This window comes from Salvia hispanica, chromosome 1, assembly GCF_029641045.1.
Source record: "Salvia hispanica isolate PSC_SH4W2 chromosome 1, Shi_PSC_v1, whole genome shotgun sequence".
In the NCBI taxonomy this organism is placed as follows: Eukaryota; Viridiplantae; Streptophyta; class Magnoliopsida; order Lamiales; family Lamiaceae; genus Salvia; species Salvia hispanica.
In genome coordinates this window covers 31,171,041-31,188,010 of record NC_142692.1, presented here as the reverse complement: position 1 = coordinate 31,188,010, position 16,970 = coordinate 31,171,041, and the positions used below count along the sequence as shown (strand labels likewise).

Here is a 16,970-nt window from a genome sequence, read left to right as displayed (position 1 = left end):
ACAAATACATGAACTTTAAACTTTTCTGATTTTTCCCCTAAATTAAAAATTAAAGCTGATGTGGCATATTACAACTATATTATTTTTATTTTATAAATTAAAAAAATTGAAATTAAACTTCCATATCATCATTCTGCCATCTCATTTATCTCTCTCACTTCGTTCTTCCCGAATTTCATTTCAAATTTCTATAATAAATGAAAATGATTTTATAGCAATTCCAGTTGAAAAGAAACCATATTTCTATTACAATTTCTAAGCTTATTTGTGAGGGTTTGGGAAGCAAGAAAGGTTGGAGTTCAAGAAAATATGAAGGGTCTCGGTGCCATTGTGAGAATCGATGGAGAAAATTGATGAATTATGCAAGGACCATCTGGAGTAGTTTTTTATTCTTATTCATTTTAAATCCATTTTGAGTAAATGAAGGATTTGGACATGGTAAATGTTTGGGAAGAAAGAAGATGGCAAGAAAATATGACAGAAGAGCAGGAGACAAAGAATGGGAGAGAAGATGTGAATAATGTGATGATATGGAATTTTAATTTCATTTTTTTCAAATAGTAAAATAAAAATAATATAGTTTCAATTGCCACATCTATCTATACATATATAAAGGGGGAGTTTTGGAGGTATTTATGGAATTACCAAGAGAAATTACAGGGGTATTTATAGAATTACAATTTAAACTTAAGTATATAATTTAGATACTATAATATAGCCATTTAAGAATGAAAACTATAATAATAAGTTAAGGCGTTTTCCATTCATGTGCATAAATAAATGACGTGAGTTATGGAAGAGTTATGGAATGTGACCATGGTAGCCCTTTGGCTTTTCAACTCTTATAACCTTAATTATCTTAATTTTATTGTTAAAGGTGTGTCTTTCTATATTCTTATTTTTATGCCTATAAAAGGCTTGGAATTATATATGGAATACACACCACTAAAAGCATCCTCCCTCATTTCTCAAGTGCTCTACATTGCGTATTTTATAAGGAGTTGTATTACTTGATTTTCATAGTTCCATCAATTTTTTCAGTGTGTAGCGAGTCTGAGGTGTTTCTACATGCTAGGAGGGAGTCGTTTTATTTTTTGAGATAATACGTCAATCCGAGAGCCTTAGCACAACATAATTTGTCTTGTGGAAAGATGACTTTCCTCGACTGAACTTACAGTTTGTATTTTTTTTAATATTTTCATTGTAATTTTCATTCCTCTTATGATTGTTTTTTTTACAATTGTAATAGCTAGAGCATCATTTATATATGGTTAAAAAAATTTATCTAAATATTTTAACAGTCTTAAGAGAATTGGGACATCCCTAAACAATGTTCATCTTTACGCAATTTATTAGTAGTACTAATTTTTTATTAAAATTGAGAAAGCGAAAAAGTTTTAATATTTAACTTTTTGATAATTAGAAAAGAGTAAAAGTGAAAAGTTTTTGAAGAATTTGTAGAGTACTGTGTGACATCAATATAATTCACTTGAAAAAAAATGTTAATTGTGAATATGTGTTACTACTTGAAAATAAATTGTTTCTCACTGGTCCAACAATAAAGTAGTTTATTTAAATAGAATATTAATTGAGTAATTCTCATAAATTTACTACATACAATTTACTAGAATGATTCCATAATTTAAATGTAAACACAACAATTTTAAGGCTATAAGAGTTGAAAAGCCAAAGGGCAACCATGATCACATTCCATAACTCACGTCATTTATTTATGCACATGAATGGAAAACGCCTTAACTTATTATTATAGTTTTCATTCTTAAATGGCTATATTATATTCCCTCCGTCCCAAAAAGATTGTCCAAATTCTTTTTCCACACTTGCTTTGCAAAAATAATAATACATAGTTAAAGTAGAGAGATAGTAAAGTAAAAGAGAATAATGTAGAGAATAGTCTTACCTACATTTTTCTTTCTCTTATTTTACTCTATTTCAACTTTACCTATTTATTATAATTTTTGCAAAACGGGTACAAAAAATGAACTGGGACAATCTTTCTGGGACGGAGCGAGTAGTATCTAAATTATATATTTAAGTTTAAATTGTAATTCCATAAATACCCCCCCGTAATTTCTCTTGGTAATTCCATAAATACCCCCAAAACTCCCCTTTATAAATATTTTCATTCCTCTTCTGATTGTTTTTTTAATCTTCTTTTTGGATACAACAAATTTTTGTGTATCTACTAAAAATATTTTATGTACCCAAACTTGCAAAGTATAGTTTAACATACGTATTTAATACAATGTTATAAACTTACAATTTATCATAGCAATATATACTTATTTATTTAAAAAGTTATATACACTTATTTATTTTAAAAATCGTAGTATACTAGTATTCATAAATAAAAAGTTATATACAAATATACTTATTTATTTTAAAAATCGTAGTATATGAAGACGAAATTAGTAACTCAAAAAAGTAGTACATCTAAGACCAATTTAAATTTTAAAGTTGTGAGAAATAATTTGGTGACGTTAGAACTATTTTTAAATTATATCATAATGAAACTATCACTTTTAAATCCTATTAGGAGGATCATTTTCTGTTTAGCTGATGTTAATTAATATTTAAACTTTTTTTTACAAGTCTAGCTTTAACAAAACACTACTTCGGCTCCAATAAATAATACCATTGGGTGAATAGATGCTTGGATGGATGCAAGCATGATTTTTTTTGTTTACCGTTCACATAGCTCTATTGTAAAACACTTTCTTGATATGAACATATAAACAGATTTACAGACAAGATTCAGGTAAAAAAAAAACCTCTACTCTTAATAAGGATTATTAAGTAGGCCGACCCAGTGTAAGATATCGAATACAAATCTAATACACTCAAAATAGATAAGTGATCAACAAAGTAAAATTGAGACAGAGGAAATTTTTTATTGATATTTGACTCATTTGTTGGTCATGATGAGTATATTATAAAGTTAAGGGTTTAGGATTTAAGTTTCGAAGGTTTGGATTTTTAGTGTATAGGGTCACTATATTGCAATGAAATGAAGCTCGACTATTAAATAATGGAGTATTTTTTTTGTAAAATATATAGATTTCTTAAGAATAAGTAATGTTTATATACTAATAATATTTACTACTTTTATCAAATGTATTATTGTGAGTATATGTTTATAATAAATTTACAATTATAGACCTACATAATAATATTTTTTTATTTAAAATAAATATTTCATATTTTGAAGAAAATAAAATTGACTGTGCATAGCACGAAATTGCCTATAATTATATCATTTCTCATTTTAGTTACCACGAGAAAAATAAAATATGTCGTGCAACGCACGTGGGTGATACTAGTAAGTTTTAATATGCCACATCTGCTTTGATTTTTAATTTAGAGGGGAAATCAGAAAAGTTTAAATTCATGCATTTATATTCAAAAAATAAAGTTTAGGGGAAATAACAAAAAATGTTGAAAGTTCGTGTATTTACAGGCAAATATCGAGCTCCAAATCTACTGTTCAGATTGTCCATTCATATGTGTGATTGATAAGGTCGATCCAATTCGAGCTCAATATGAGAGATTGAGGGGGGCTGATTGAGAAGCACGTTTTCGAGAGTTATATTTTTCTCTAACTTTTGATTTTTAGTGAGAAAAGAGATGTCTAAGAGGTATGTTTTCTTAGCAGTATTCTTTATGTTTTACTATAAGCTATTAATATTCCTTTAATTTGGGCACTAGAAACGAGTTCATTAGAGCATCCATAACGGTTGAAAAAAAGCCGTCCGTGCCAGCGGCACGGCGCTGCTCTTAGCTAAGAGCACGTCCGTGCCGCTAAGCACCCTTACGTGGCGCTGTCTGATTGCCAACGGCTTAGCCGTTGGCATATTCAAAATTTTATTATTTTTAATAAAAAATTGAAATTAATTTTAAAAAATGTTTTTAAATAAAAAAGAATATTTTCCCACTTCCCAAAAAAGGTATATCCATTTTCTACCCACTTAATTTATTTTTCAATTTTTTCCCCCAAAATTCACATTTTCATCTATAAATACCCCCACTTCTAATAATATTTACTACTTTTATCAAATGTATTATTGTGAGTATATGTTTATAATAAATTTACAATTATAGACCTACATAATAATATTTTTTTATTTAAAATAAATATTTCATATTTTGAAGAAAATAAAATTGACTGCGCATAGCACGAAATTGCCTATAATTATATCGTTTCTCATTTTAGTTACCACGAGAAAAATAAAATATGTCATGCCGCTAAGCACCCTTACGTGGCGCTGTCTGATTGCCAACGGCTTAGCCGTTGGCATATTCAAATTTTTATTATTTTTAATAAAAAATTGAAATTAATTTTAAAAAACGTTTTTAAATAAACAAGCCGTCCGTCCGTCCGTGCCAGCGGCACGACGCTGCTCTTAGCTAAGAGCACGTCCGTGCCGCTAAGCACCCTTACGTGGCGCTGTCTGATTGCCAACGGCTAAGCCGTTGGCATATTCAAATTTTTATTATTTTTAATAAAAAATTGAAATTAATTTTAAAAAACATTTTTAAATCCCACTTCCCAAAAAAGTATATCCATTTTCTACCCACTTTTAATTTATTTTTCAATTTTCCCCCCCAAAATTCACATTTTCATCTATAAATACCCCCACTTCAACACAAAAAAAATCACATTTTAATTATGTATTTTTTTATTTTCTAGGATTTTAATTATGTATTTTTATTTTTTAGGATTTTAGTTATGTAATTTTTATTTTTTAGGATTTTAATTATGTAATTTTTATTTTTTAATGTATTTTTATAATGCAGAAATGATTTTAGTAATTGGAGTATTTAAATTGAATAATAGAATGGTGGGACCCTTGAGCTTGTCCTTGCAGAAGAGCACGGATGTGGGTGTTGTGCTTTTAGCTAAGGATAAGGAGTAAAAGTGGGTCTGAACCCACCTCCGTGCTCTTGTTTAAGAGCACATATGTGGATGCTATTATGTTTATACTACCTTAGATGCATTTGTAGAAAATAAGTTCATTAATTTGGGCCACTCATAATGCTAGATTACAAATTAGGTATTCAATCGAAAAATAGATGGGCCTATAAAAAGATTAAGTGTTCTATTTTTGACCCATTTTATAACATTTATTTTTTGTTATATATATATATATATTTATATTTATTCTTTAATTTAAATTTATATGTTTAACTTGCAGTTATTTCCCTCAAACTTCCAATGTGTGGGATGAGTTTGTACTTAACAGATTTAATCCACCAAATTAAGATATATATATATATATATATATATATATATATATATATATATATAGTTTTTTTCACTTTTATTAAATTAAAAATGATTATCAAGGTATAATAATAGGGTATATAACTGTAGATACTCAACAAGATTTTTTTTAAGGAGTTTCATGTGAAAGCCTTATTGCATAAATCTCTAAGCCAATATTCAAAGCCCCAAAATGTTGGAGCTAGTACCATTGAACAACTGACACCATTCAAATTTCAATTTCTGAATGTTTAAGGATTAAGTTTTGATGTTTTCTTGCAGTACTTTTCAGCAAAAAACACTTCACAATTTTGTTCTTACAGTTCACAGACAATGTAGAGTGTAAATATCCAATGTTAAAATTAGGATAACCGAAGGGTACATGAAAAATACACATTTATATTTGAAGATGGTCGTATAATAACTAAACAAATATTTAGGACATCTCTCCCCACATTTTCCCATATTTTCTCATTTTGTTACAAAAAGCTCCAACCTTTAAGATCTTCAAAATGCTGCCCAGCCGGCTGCAGAGGTTTGAGGAGTCCCTGATCCGCCACTCGACGGAAGGCTCTTCTGCAAATTCAAACAATTCACATGTGAAATCAAATGCAGTGTGCCTCACGATCTTGAAACTAAACCAAAGAAAATGGAGAACAATAAACTTAATGCTTCCACGCACTCAGAATTGTTTCATTTCACAATGGTGAGAGCTCAACCGATCCAATGTTCGATCAGCATAGTGGCGGGCCTATGTAATACTTTCACAACTACCAAAGAGAATCTACGGGCAAGGAATCACTCGCTGAGAGGATATTTAAAAGAACAGAAATGTATGGTTTGCCACTCCAAGTCGTAGACCTCTCTAACAGATTCTCATCTGTTACCATCTAAATCATGCTGCTGATTTACGACAAATGCAAAATCAATAGAGAATCAACTAGCTATAGATTCACAATGCTGAACTTTCTATTAATGATTAAGAATTCTACCTTCAGTTTTCAGAGGATTCTCATGCATTTATCTCACTCTACTAAGGAAATGAATCAGTATAACTTGGTATATAACCTATCAAGAATGTGGAATATAAAAGAAATACTACTAATAGAAAATGTAGAAATAATGCTTTAAGTTGTTTTAGAAACAAAATCAAGCCAGCAAACAAGTGAAGGATGGAAATTGATTACTCGAACCATTAATGATTAATCACATATGGAAAGGAAAAAAAGGACTATGAAAGCTCATACTAGCTCTAGACCAGTTGCAAAAGACAGTGCATACCTCAAGTTGAGAAAGATCGGACAGAGCATCACTAGAGTGCCTTGAATTATCTTGGGCAACATTCAGAGCACTGCCATGGCCGCCACCCAGCCTAGCAGCAACGGGATCATTTGGAGGAGGAGGAAGAGGAGACCTAATTTTGACTGCTCCAGCAGGCGGGGGAGCAAGACCTAGAGCTTTAGGTTTTGCAACTGCAGTCGAAAGCATGCCTGCTCCACTTGCAGGTTTATTTTTCACATTTATCCGAATCGTCTCCCCTTCCTATCCCAGTAAGATGTAAAATAAGACGAGCTTCTTAAGAATTGCAGAACAAGAAGAAAAGACGTTGTTTAACTATCAAAATACATTAATTGAAGACACAAGCAAATAGTAGTAGTAGTTTTTTCACTAGAATACAAATATAGGACTGCAATCTGAAGTCCATTCGTAAGATCACATAAAGAAACGTCCAAAAACAAATCGAAGCAAAAATAAATTCTTTGATTGGTATGTTAATAGCCAAAAGAAGCACAGAAAAAAGTCAAGTAACTCCAAAAACAAGTTAAAGAATTCATTAAGTTCCTAAATATTAGGGGAAACCAATCCAAAAACTATCAAAAAGTTCAATTCATTGTGCGAAAGCAATATGCATCAATCAATAATCATCACGAGGAATGGCCTAAAATGGCAACAATGAATAATTTGAGAAATTACACAGCGGATTTCCCAGATCAATCCAGAGCCACATTGTTAAGATTAAACCCCAAAACCTAAGAAATCAACTTCAAAATAAAAAATTTGGAAGCAGAAAGCTAAGGAAACTACCTTAAGCCTATGATTGACAGCGGGATGTATATCAATTTGCCCCTCATCCCCAACCTCAGCGCCGCCGGTGCCGGCGCTGGCCTCCTTATCCCCGTCCCTCTTGACATACTTCTCGTGATCCGACAGCGCTACATTGAAATCAAACGCCTCATTCCTCTCACTGAACCCGAGCCCTATGAAGGCGTGCTTCCCGCGCCCATCCTCGATCCTTAGCACGAAGTAGCGCGAGGAATCGAGGACGGGCTCGACGGCGGCGTCGCGCTGGCCGGGATTGACGAAGCAGGCGGCGAAGAGGTCGCCGGAATTGGGGTCCTCGAGGCGGATCTCGCAGCGAGCATGGCAGGAGACGACGCGGAGGCGGCCGGACCAGATCTTGTCGGACTGGAGCCACTCGCCGCACTTGTAGCCGCCGCTGGTGGGGCGGGGAGGGATCTTGTAGACGGCGACTTCGCGGACGACGAGGAGGGTGTGCTCGAAGGTCTCCTGGTCGTCGTCGTACGACATCGTTTCGGAGCTCACTCAGAATTTGGGTTTCAGATGCAGGATTGATTAGTGTTTGTTGAAGAAGCTGAAGGTGGAGCTGTGAAAACGTGGGTTTAAAGCCAAGCCACTGGAATTTTCAACTGTAATTAATTGAATAGGTTTTATCGGGCCGGGCTAAGAAGCGGGGGTAGATATGGAATTTCAGCATGCGTCACCGTTGGTAGACTAAAGTCTAGACCTCAACAAACCAAACCTCTGTTTCATACAGTCACTGAAGCGAAGACTCTCAACCGCGGTGAGCAATCTACTCCGCATTTTATCCTCAGCCTCTCAATTTTTACGATTCTCCTTGTTCTTATTCACTGATCATCGCCGATATTTTCATCAGGAATGGCGCGATATTTAGGATTACTGCTATTAGCGATTTTGGTGCTCGCCGTGAGCTGTGAATCGGCCGTCTTCAGCCCGGTTTCGGAATCTCATCGATCTGCGGCATTGGAGCTCTTTTCTCCTGCTGATGGATCTTATGGCAGGTCGGTCCTAAACCCTCTCTAAACCCACGCCCTTAGCGATGTATTTGACTCGCAAATTCTAGGTTCTGAGATTTTTTTTCATGGTCATTGATGAATTGGAAGATCTGTTATTATAATAGAAGATTAGTTTAGCAAGCAGTCTTGTCTAGTAAGTTTGAGCTTCCAATTTCGAGTTTTTAGCTAATTAGCAGAATTCGTGATTTGCCTTGATCGCCTTTCTCAAGACAGTTTCCTTCTCGATTGGGTCTCTATTCACACTTTGCAAGTTTTGTTTATTGTTTGCGGTGGGGGGCTCTTCTGACTCTTATATGCAAGCTGCATATCCATTTCAACTGCCCGCTGTCCTCCATAGTGTCTTCCTTTCTTTCTTGTGTGTTCTTTCCCATCTTTTTATAAAAAATAATAGGAGTACTTGGATTACTTTGTGTTTGAATTGGGATTTGCATAAACGTTGGCTCAGTGTTTCGCTCCAAAGGACTGATTTTGTGCAATATTCTATTGCTTGTCTCCTCTGTATATTCCCTGATGCTGATCATTACTCTGCCTTGCTTGCTAAAACTATACCACTTAACATATGCGGTTTAACATTGTTGGCCATCTCACTCTGTTGCACTATTTCCAGTTTGGAGGAGACATATGAGGCTTTAAAGACGTTTAAGGTTCTTGGGATTGAAAAGAAGCATGATATAACAACTTCATCCTGTGCTTCTGTGGCGCACACCTTAAAGTCTACTTCTTCAGCCTCAAAGGATTATTTCCATGCACTAAGAGTTAACAGCATACTGAAGTGTGACCTCAATAGTGAGGCTTTTCGGGTATTAAAGATCTTTCTTCCATCAGCTACAATTGTTTGATGTGAAGATTATTGTTCTCACCCTTATGTTCTTGGTCCACAGGGAACTGAGTCTAAACTTAAGGGCTCTCTAAATGGTGCCAATTCGCTTATTGATTTTTACTATTCTATTGGAGGATTAGTGCTTTTGAAGGTAAAAGAGTTCATCTTTCTGTTAAGATTTCTTTCATTTGATTCATACTTGGCTACAAAAGTATACCCATGTTGAGAATAAAACTATATATGATTTAATATAAACTCCTTATACCGCTCATTTGCTGCCATGTGTAAATTTTTGTACGATTTCCGCTGTCCACACTTCCACTAGGTTCTGGACAAGCAATTAGCTTTTCATTTCTTATTCTCCTTTTCTGTTGCATTGAATCTTTTCACATGTTCTATTCATTTGGTATCAGGAACATACGCCTGAAGTGGATGTTCATCTCGGAGATGCTGATAGAATTTTTCGCTCGATAAAGGTAGAATCGGGACAAGATGTATTGATCTGCAAGCGTCCTAAGAGATAGCACTTGACATGCTCCCCATTTACTTGGAATTCCTTAAATGCCTAAATTTATGTCCTTTCCTATCAGGCTCTTGGTCAGAGTGATGGAAGGTGGCGTCTTAATTCCAACAATCCAGAGTCTAGTAACAATGCTGCTGGTATTTAACTCGTCCTCTTGATATAAAGTACATATGCTAGCTAAACACAAACCCTTTTGATTCAACCGATAGATGATGTTTATGTACTGGAGTATATTTCTGTAGCCATTTTAGTAGTAGTAGTAGTAGTAGTGTAGTACTCTATCAGCATTGTTTATCTACGCAGCTTTTATTTCACAGGGATAGCACTTGAAGCCCTGGCTGGAGTTATTTCTTTAGCAACTCCTCAGATTGACAATTCCCTGGTTAGTGTTGATTTTTTGAGTTTCTCACTTACCAATTCTGTGAAGTTATACCGTTACTATCAAGGCTGTAAATAACATGTCATAGCCTTTGAGTACCTTGACAGTAAATTAGAGTTAGACGATTGATGCCTGTTTAGATATACCAAATGCATTAAGAACGTGATTGTGGAATTTATGCCACACGGAAGTAGTTATTCAATTTCCATGTCTAATAAGCTGATATTCTGATCTAAGTCTGCTTGCAATGCCAGATTACAACGCTGAAAAATGACGTCCTGAAGCTCTTTGACGGCATTGAAAGATACGGTAGGGGCCTCTCTGTTTTCCTACCCTTTTTAATATATTTGTTTTTCTTTTATCCATGCTCAATAGCTTATACTAAGCACCATTGTTATTGGTACAAGGTCACTATAAAGTTAGTCTATTTAAAAGGATTAGGAGTTAGGACATTCTTCTATTGTTTCTAAATGGTGCTCATATATATGATAAGTATTAAGGATGCAGTGTAGACGAATTATAGTAGATACCTTTTAATTGGTTAACAAATTCTAACCTTTGTCTGATTAAATGTCACTTATTCTGTTTCTCACCTGATTAGGTCATATGGGTATACCACTTATGGTTTATATATAGGAAGATGTGCTAGAGAAATAGTTCCCATTTACCCACCATAAAAGAAGCGGAACATGATAACCTAGTGGATGTAACTGAAAGTGTTAACCATGGTGAAGAAGGTCTCTTAACGTGTTATCCACTCCATGGTTATATATGCTTGCCTTGAAGCCTCTGTCTTCCATCTTCTGGGAAGTTTTTTTCCTTCCCATACCAACTTCTCTTGATATTAGAGTATACTGTCCTAAAAAGGTCTGATCTATGTAGATGTCCTGATGCTTGCAGCTGGGGTGATGAAAACTGAACTCGTATTCTGATACTGCCACAGGGTCCTACTTAGGCAACTTTTCTCTTTATGCTAAACCTTCTGTTATCTATACTGAATCCAGTGATACTAGCAAAGAGTTTTAAGTCAAACATTACAGTGTGCTATTCTTTACTCATTTTTCTGCTTGATGTACTTCTCTCAGATGATGGAACTTATTACTTTGATGAGAAACATGTCGGTGCACTGGGACATCAGAGTCCTCTTTCAGCCTCTGCTTCAGTAGTCCGTGGAATCACAGCTGTTGCAGCAGTCACATCTGAAAATTTGAATGTATGTTTGATTATCTCCACTTTCCAGATACTTGGAATTCCTTGTGTAACTTGGTTTTCTTGTAAATTATATCTTCTTTTACACATAAACTTAGATTTCAACTTGCAGCTTCCTGGAGATAAAATTTTGGGCTTGGCAAAATTCTTCCTCGGTGTTGGAATTCCGGGAAGTGCCCAAGATTTGTATCACCAAATTGATGCTTTGAGTTGCTTGGAAAACATTAGGCAAGTGTTTTTGAAATTAACCTTCTTTAGGCTTTCGTTCATACAATAAAGCATGTCCTGATTAGAAATATATAACTCAGATATTTTTTGTAGTTTCTCTTGTTATACTTTGTACTTAACTCCTAGTAACTCTAATATATCTTCTCATTTTTGCTCCAGGGAATCCACTCCTCTGATTTTATCTCTGCCAGCTACTGTCATTTCAGTCACCAAGAAAGATCAACTTAAGGTCTACAATCCAATAGTTTTGTACTCTAAATAAATTTTTTATTGCATAGCAGTCAGTTGCTTTCTTTCAGTTTTCTCTTTACTATGCACTTGTGTAAACTGGAATCTGGAATCAAGCTTTAACTTCAGATGTTATGTTAGTGTGTCAGTGTGCATGAAGTTTTTGCCCATGTTATATCTGTATAACAGAATCATTGTGTAGATAATTGATGAAGTTGATTGTGTTATTTGAGATTTTCCTGGTGTTCTTTCCAATGTTGCAAATGTGGAGGCCTGTACTTATTCTCAATGTTTTCTTAGGTTCGGGTCAGCACTGTATTGGGTTCTCCAGCTCCTACTCTGTCAGTCAGGCTCATTCAGATTTTTGTCTCTGGTTCAAAAGATGCTTCTGTCATTGACCAGGTAATTCTATTTAGCAGAGGACTTATATGAAGCTGGAAATTTCTTAATAATTAACTTACAAAAGAGTCACTTTCATAAATTCATGTTTCAGACACCTTTAACTAAGGGCTTTTTTATTTCAATGACGCAGAAGCTAAAATTCGATGCAGTCAGTGGAATGCATGTCTTGGAAACGTTGCCAAAAAATATTGATGTTGGAAGCTATGTTTTTTCTTTTGAGGTGTAAAGTTCATCTCCTTTACTGTATCATCTCTCATTCTTTCAATTAGTGAATACAATCTTCCTCTTCTCTCCATATTTTACCTTTTCTAGCTGCATTTGTCATTTGTAGATTGTATTTGACAACCCAGAACATAAGAAAGCCTATGTGACTGGTGGGCGAACTAGAGTGCTTGTTCATATAACCGGGGTTATCAAGATTGGCAATGCAGAGATTGTTATACTTGACAGTGACCATGGAAGTATAGAGACTCAGAAAAAGTAAACCCTTAGCTTCTCTTGTTATGACTGTTATATTGTGATAGTCTTCTTTTTTGCTTTGTGTTTACTATGCTGGTATCTATTATTTTCTATGCTTTTGAACTTTTTTATGTTTATGTCCCTGAACTCTTTCTGCACCCATTATGCACTTTGTGGACTCTCATATGTTGGCTGCATTTTCATATCTCAAGTTATGCAAAGCTTACTTGAGTTGTGAACTCCCGACCTCTCTTTGATGCTTTCTCGTTGGTTCCTGTTCCCCATCAGCATTTTTAGCGTGATTCGGGATGTAGCTGACTGGGGTTTGTTTATCTTATTGTATCTCTGGTCATCACCTTACTGCAGTACTATTTTATTTGCTCTGCTGCTCTTATACTCTGTCATGTAATTCAGGCTAACATTACCAGGCAGCAATGATGTTACTTTATCAGCTAATCATCTCCAGAAGTTGAGGCTATCCTTTGACCTAACCACTCCTTCTGGAAATGCTTTCAAGCCCCACCAGGTTGCCATTCTAGTCTTTATAAATTGGACTGAATTATTTCTTATTTGAAGTTTGTCTAAGTCCATGTTCTGTTCAGGCGTTCCTCAAGTTGCGACATGAAAGTGGAGTTGATCACATCTTCTTGGTGGGAAATTCAGGGAAGAAGTTTGAGATAATACTAGTTAAGTTCTTTATTACCACTTGCATGCAAATGAACTGAGTTAAATTCTGCTATTTACTCAATACAATAGGTCACAGTTTTTATGTTTTAGAATATAACTGCTCCCACTATATGTGCTTCCAGTTTGAGATTACTGTATGTTTACGCAATACGATAGGTCATTGATGTAATATATCCTGCACTTAGACCTATATCATTTTCTGTTATTGTGTCTTAACTTTATTGATCTTGTAGGATTTCCTGGGGCTAGTTGAAAAGTTTTTCTACCTATCTGGTAGATACGATATCCAACTTACAGTTGGAGACTCTGGCATGGTAAATTTCTCCGGCTGAAAAAGCATTTCATTTGATATTTTGTGTTTTAGCTCCCAATTAACTTTTAGGATCGATTGCTTACACTATCATAAAATACCTTGGTTTGGTCTATTTCAGGAGAATTCTTTCTTGCAACATCTGGGCTATGTAGAATTAGATCTCCCTGATGCACCTGAAAAGGCCGCCCATCCTCCTCCACAACCTGTTGACCCATACTCCAGATATGGGCCTAAGCCAGAGATTGCTCACATATTCAGGGCTCCAGAAAAGCGTCCCTCTAAGGAGCTTTCTCTTGTTTTCTTGGGCCTTGTACTCGTACCATTTTTCGGTTTCTTGGCTGGGGTACTTGTTACTTAAATTTTTCCTCTTATGACTTGCACAAGTGGATGGATGATATTTTTTCAATGTACCCATCTCCTTTTTATATCGCCACTGCTAAAACTATCTACTTTTTCTTGTGGTCGTGCAGCTCGTTCAGCTTCGTGCCAACCTCAAGAATTTCCCCAAAGCAACTGTCCCTTCAACTTTTGCCCTTCTCTTCCACCTGGGAATTGCAGCAGTTCTGGCACTCTATGCATTGTTTTGGTTAAAGGTCTGTCTCTTAAATTTCCTCTGATTGTAGTTTATGTATTACTATATTAAAAATGATTATCATTTGAAATGATTCTTCTTGTGCTGATGGTTTTGCATTTTTAAAGTGCATTCAATGGGGTCTTCTTTTATACAGAGCTCAAGATCTTGTTGTATTTCTGGTGTTGTAATTTTTGCAGGATCAATCTCAAATCTGTCTTACTCATTTTCCATGCACTTGCATATTGCTGCTGATGTTTTTATGTTCAATATTCTGATTACTGAACATGCAATATCACTGATCTTTTATGTGGAAATTTATGCACGAAGAAAAATTTATGAATCTTGAAAATTCCATGTTCTACCTGCTCATAAATCATCTATTCTTGTTCCATTTTGTGCTATTAAATTACGAATGTGAGAAAGAGTAACTCATAATATTTCTCTTATTTCCTCTTGCAGTTGGACCTATTTACCACACTGAAGGCACTCGGCTTATTGGGAATGTTCTTGATGTTTGTTGGGCACAAGACACTATCTCATCTTGCATCCACTTCGTCCAAGTTAAAATCTACGTGAAAGGGCCAATTCTTATTCTAAGAGTTTCTGGTACAAGAAGCTGCTTAAAGAGAGCTCAGTCTGCAATCTGGTTCTATCGTGTTCGAGTCTGATTACTATATCACGTACCTGTATTCCCTCCCTGATACAAATTTGATATTTGCGTGGGATTAGGTAGTTGCATTACCTGTTGAGAGAGTCGTAGGCATAAATGAAGGAAGATGTAGCTGGAGGGAGTTGGTTTTTCTTGGCTGGTAATTAAGCACTGGTTAATCTGACCATTATATAGCACTTGATTGCTTACTACTGTATTGAAAGCAGATTTTTTAGATATTAAATGAATTGAAGTTTGTCAGAGATTAGAATCACCATTAGTTATAGTAGTATAAATTACTGTGCACTTCTTTGCCCTGAATGTTGTTGCACTCACCTCAAAGCTTGCCCTTTTTTTTTTGCATTGGTTTCATTTTTGCATTGGTTTTAACAAATGCAGAAGACTTCTTGTCACAAGAGAAAAGTTTATGTGAAAGCATAATCGAATGAACAAATTCCGTTGATTTTGAGAATGTCAAAATAAAATTTCATTAAAGTGAAATAGTATGCTGTGTAAAAATTTTTTTATTGATTTAATAAGTATCGCTACTAGAGTATATTTTATGGTCTGAAGTTTTGGAAGAATTTCAAATGTAGTCTGAACTTTTTATAATCATTTTATAGCCGGAATTTTTGGAATTTTAATTATATTTGAATTTTGAGAAAATGTTTGATTATAGCATGCAACAATTCTAAAATCAAATTTCCAGTTGCTTTTCAATTGTTGAATAGTAACGTAGTAAATTTATTCGACTTGTTTAAAATCATATGGTTAATTTATTGTTCAAGTTCAAGTAATAGTAATAATGCATTCTGTTACATTACTACTAGTACAGAGCATCCACAGTGGAGCGCCCTAAAGCCTGCTCTATGTACCGGGCGCGTCTTATGGTGCCACTGTAGCACCCTGCCCTATGCGATTTCCTTAGTCCGCGTCCTATGCATAGTCCGCGGACGATGAACCATTTTTTGCATAGTCCGGCCTATCCTCCGCCCCATTGCAGGGGGTAAGGACGATAATCCGGACTATGCACATATTTTTCATTTTAATTTATTTTTTTGTATTTTCTTCTATATATATCACCAATTTTTTAACTTCATTTCTCACCTTTCACTCCACTGTCTTTCCCATCTCAATTTCTCTTTAAATTCAATAATAAATTCCGACGATTTTCATATTTGCAAGCATAAAATATGTAAAAAAAAAATATTGACAATAGGATATGCCTTTAATTTGTGGTGTTTTTATATTTTTATTCTGTTAATTGATATATTTGCAAACATAAAAAACAAAAAAACAAATACTACAAAATAAGAGTTAAAATTATAGGGCGTCTTACGGCAGGTGAATAAGTTGGAGGATAAAATGCTGATGTGGCGGAGGATAGGGTGCTAGGGCGGGCTATCCGCTATAGGGCGCCCGACTGTGGATGCTCTACTAGTACTCCACTTATAAAGGCTCGTTTGGTAGAGAAAATTATAAGTCCACTTTTGAATAGGAAAATACGAGAGATTTCGGAAAAAAGGGTTATATTCGCCGACCTTTCGTAATTTGACATTAATTTTGCTGACCTTTCGTTATATGAGATCGAGGCATGCGTATTTCTCAGAATGAGGGATTTTTTATTTTTTATCCTTTTTTTCTTCATTTTTATTATTATTTCTCTTCCACCATTTGTTAATTGACAAAATTAACCTTCACATTTTTATTCACAATCACAATTTATATAAATCATTCGAACTTGCCTCCACCCTCTTCTGCTCTCCTCTACAACATTTTTGTAAGGGATTCAAAATAGATGTATACTCTCTCCACTTCTTGCCACTTCTGCAAGGTATACCCAATATATATACACTCTCTCCTCCACGGCAATTATAAGGAATATATACAAATTTTTTTGTTTTATATATGCGTATGCAATATAAATATACATATTTTTGTTGTCTGCCGTCTCCAAAAAGTGAGAAAATATGTATATATTCTATTGAACAAGAGATATACAAAACAGTATGAATTCTCTGTTAATCAAGTTATCAATTTTATATTATTTTATATGGAAAAGATAAAAGAGAAGGAAGAGATTCAAAAGCTGGACTACAATA

The 16,970-nt window shown here is 34.7% G+C and overlaps 2 protein-coding genes across 2 annotated transcripts; one reads left to right on the top strand and one right to left on the bottom strand.

The window, feature by feature from the left end:
- Nucleotides 1–5,617: 5,617 nt before the first annotated feature.
- ABCI18 (non-intrinsic ABC protein 4) lies at nt 5,618–7,980 on the bottom strand. Its single transcript, XM_048120364.2, has 3 exons — nt 7,367–7,980; nt 6,563–6,823; nt 5,618–5,857 (listed from the first exon to the last, which is right to left on the bottom strand). Exons 1-3 carry the CDS (start codon nt 7,868–7,870, stop codon nt 5,789–5,791), a joined length of 834 nt encoding a protein of 277 aa, XP_047976321.1. The 5' UTR covers nt 7,871–7,980; the 3' UTR covers nt 5,618–5,788.
- A 41-nt stretch (nt 7,981–8,021) lies between these two features.
- LOC125218646 (dolichyl-diphosphooligosaccharide--protein glycosyltransferase subunit 2-like) lies at nt 8,022–15,131 on the top strand. Its single transcript, XM_048120363.2, has 20 exons — nt 8,022–8,144; nt 8,238–8,382; nt 9,005–9,197; nt 9,279–9,368; nt 9,631–9,693; nt 9,808–9,877; nt 10,058–10,122; nt 10,374–10,428; nt 11,205–11,332; nt 11,441–11,556; nt 11,716–11,785; nt 12,085–12,186; nt 12,317–12,406; nt 12,518–12,666; nt 13,060–13,171; nt 13,248–13,331; nt 13,566–13,646; nt 13,764–13,988; nt 14,116–14,238; nt 14,679–15,131. The coding sequence occupies exons 2-20, from the start codon at nt 8,240–8,242 to the stop codon at nt 14,793–14,795; spliced, it is 2,076 nt and encodes a 691-aa protein (XP_047976320.1). The 5' UTR covers nt 8,022–8,144; nt 8,238–8,239; the 3' UTR covers nt 14,796–15,131.
- The last annotated feature ends 1,839 nt before the right edge of the window (nt 15,132–16,970 follow it).

Coding starts and splice junctions, on each gene's coding strand:
- ABCI18 (XM_048120364.2), bottom strand. CDS start 7,870: ATGTCGTACGACGACGACCAGGAGACCTTCGAGCACACCCTCCTCGTC. Junction 6,824..7,366: donor CTGTCAATCATAGGCTTAAG/GTAGTTTCCTTA, acceptor TTACTGGGATAG/GAAGGGGAGACGATTCGGAT. Junction 5,858..6,562: donor CCGATCTTTCTCAACTTGAG/GTATGCACTGTC, acceptor TTGAATTTGCAG/AAGAGCCTTCCGTCGAGTGG.
- LOC125218646 (XM_048120363.2), top strand. CDS start 8,240: ATGGCGCGATATTTAGGATTACTGCTATTAGCGATTTTGGTGCTCGCC. Junction 12,407..12,517: donor GCTATGTTTTTTCTTTTGAG/GTGTAAAGTTCA, acceptor TGTCATTTGTAG/ATTGTATTTGACAACCCAGA. Junction 14,239..14,678: donor ATGCATTGTTTTGGTTAAAG/GTCTGTCTCTTA, acceptor TTCCTCTTGCAG/TTGGACCTATTTACCACACT.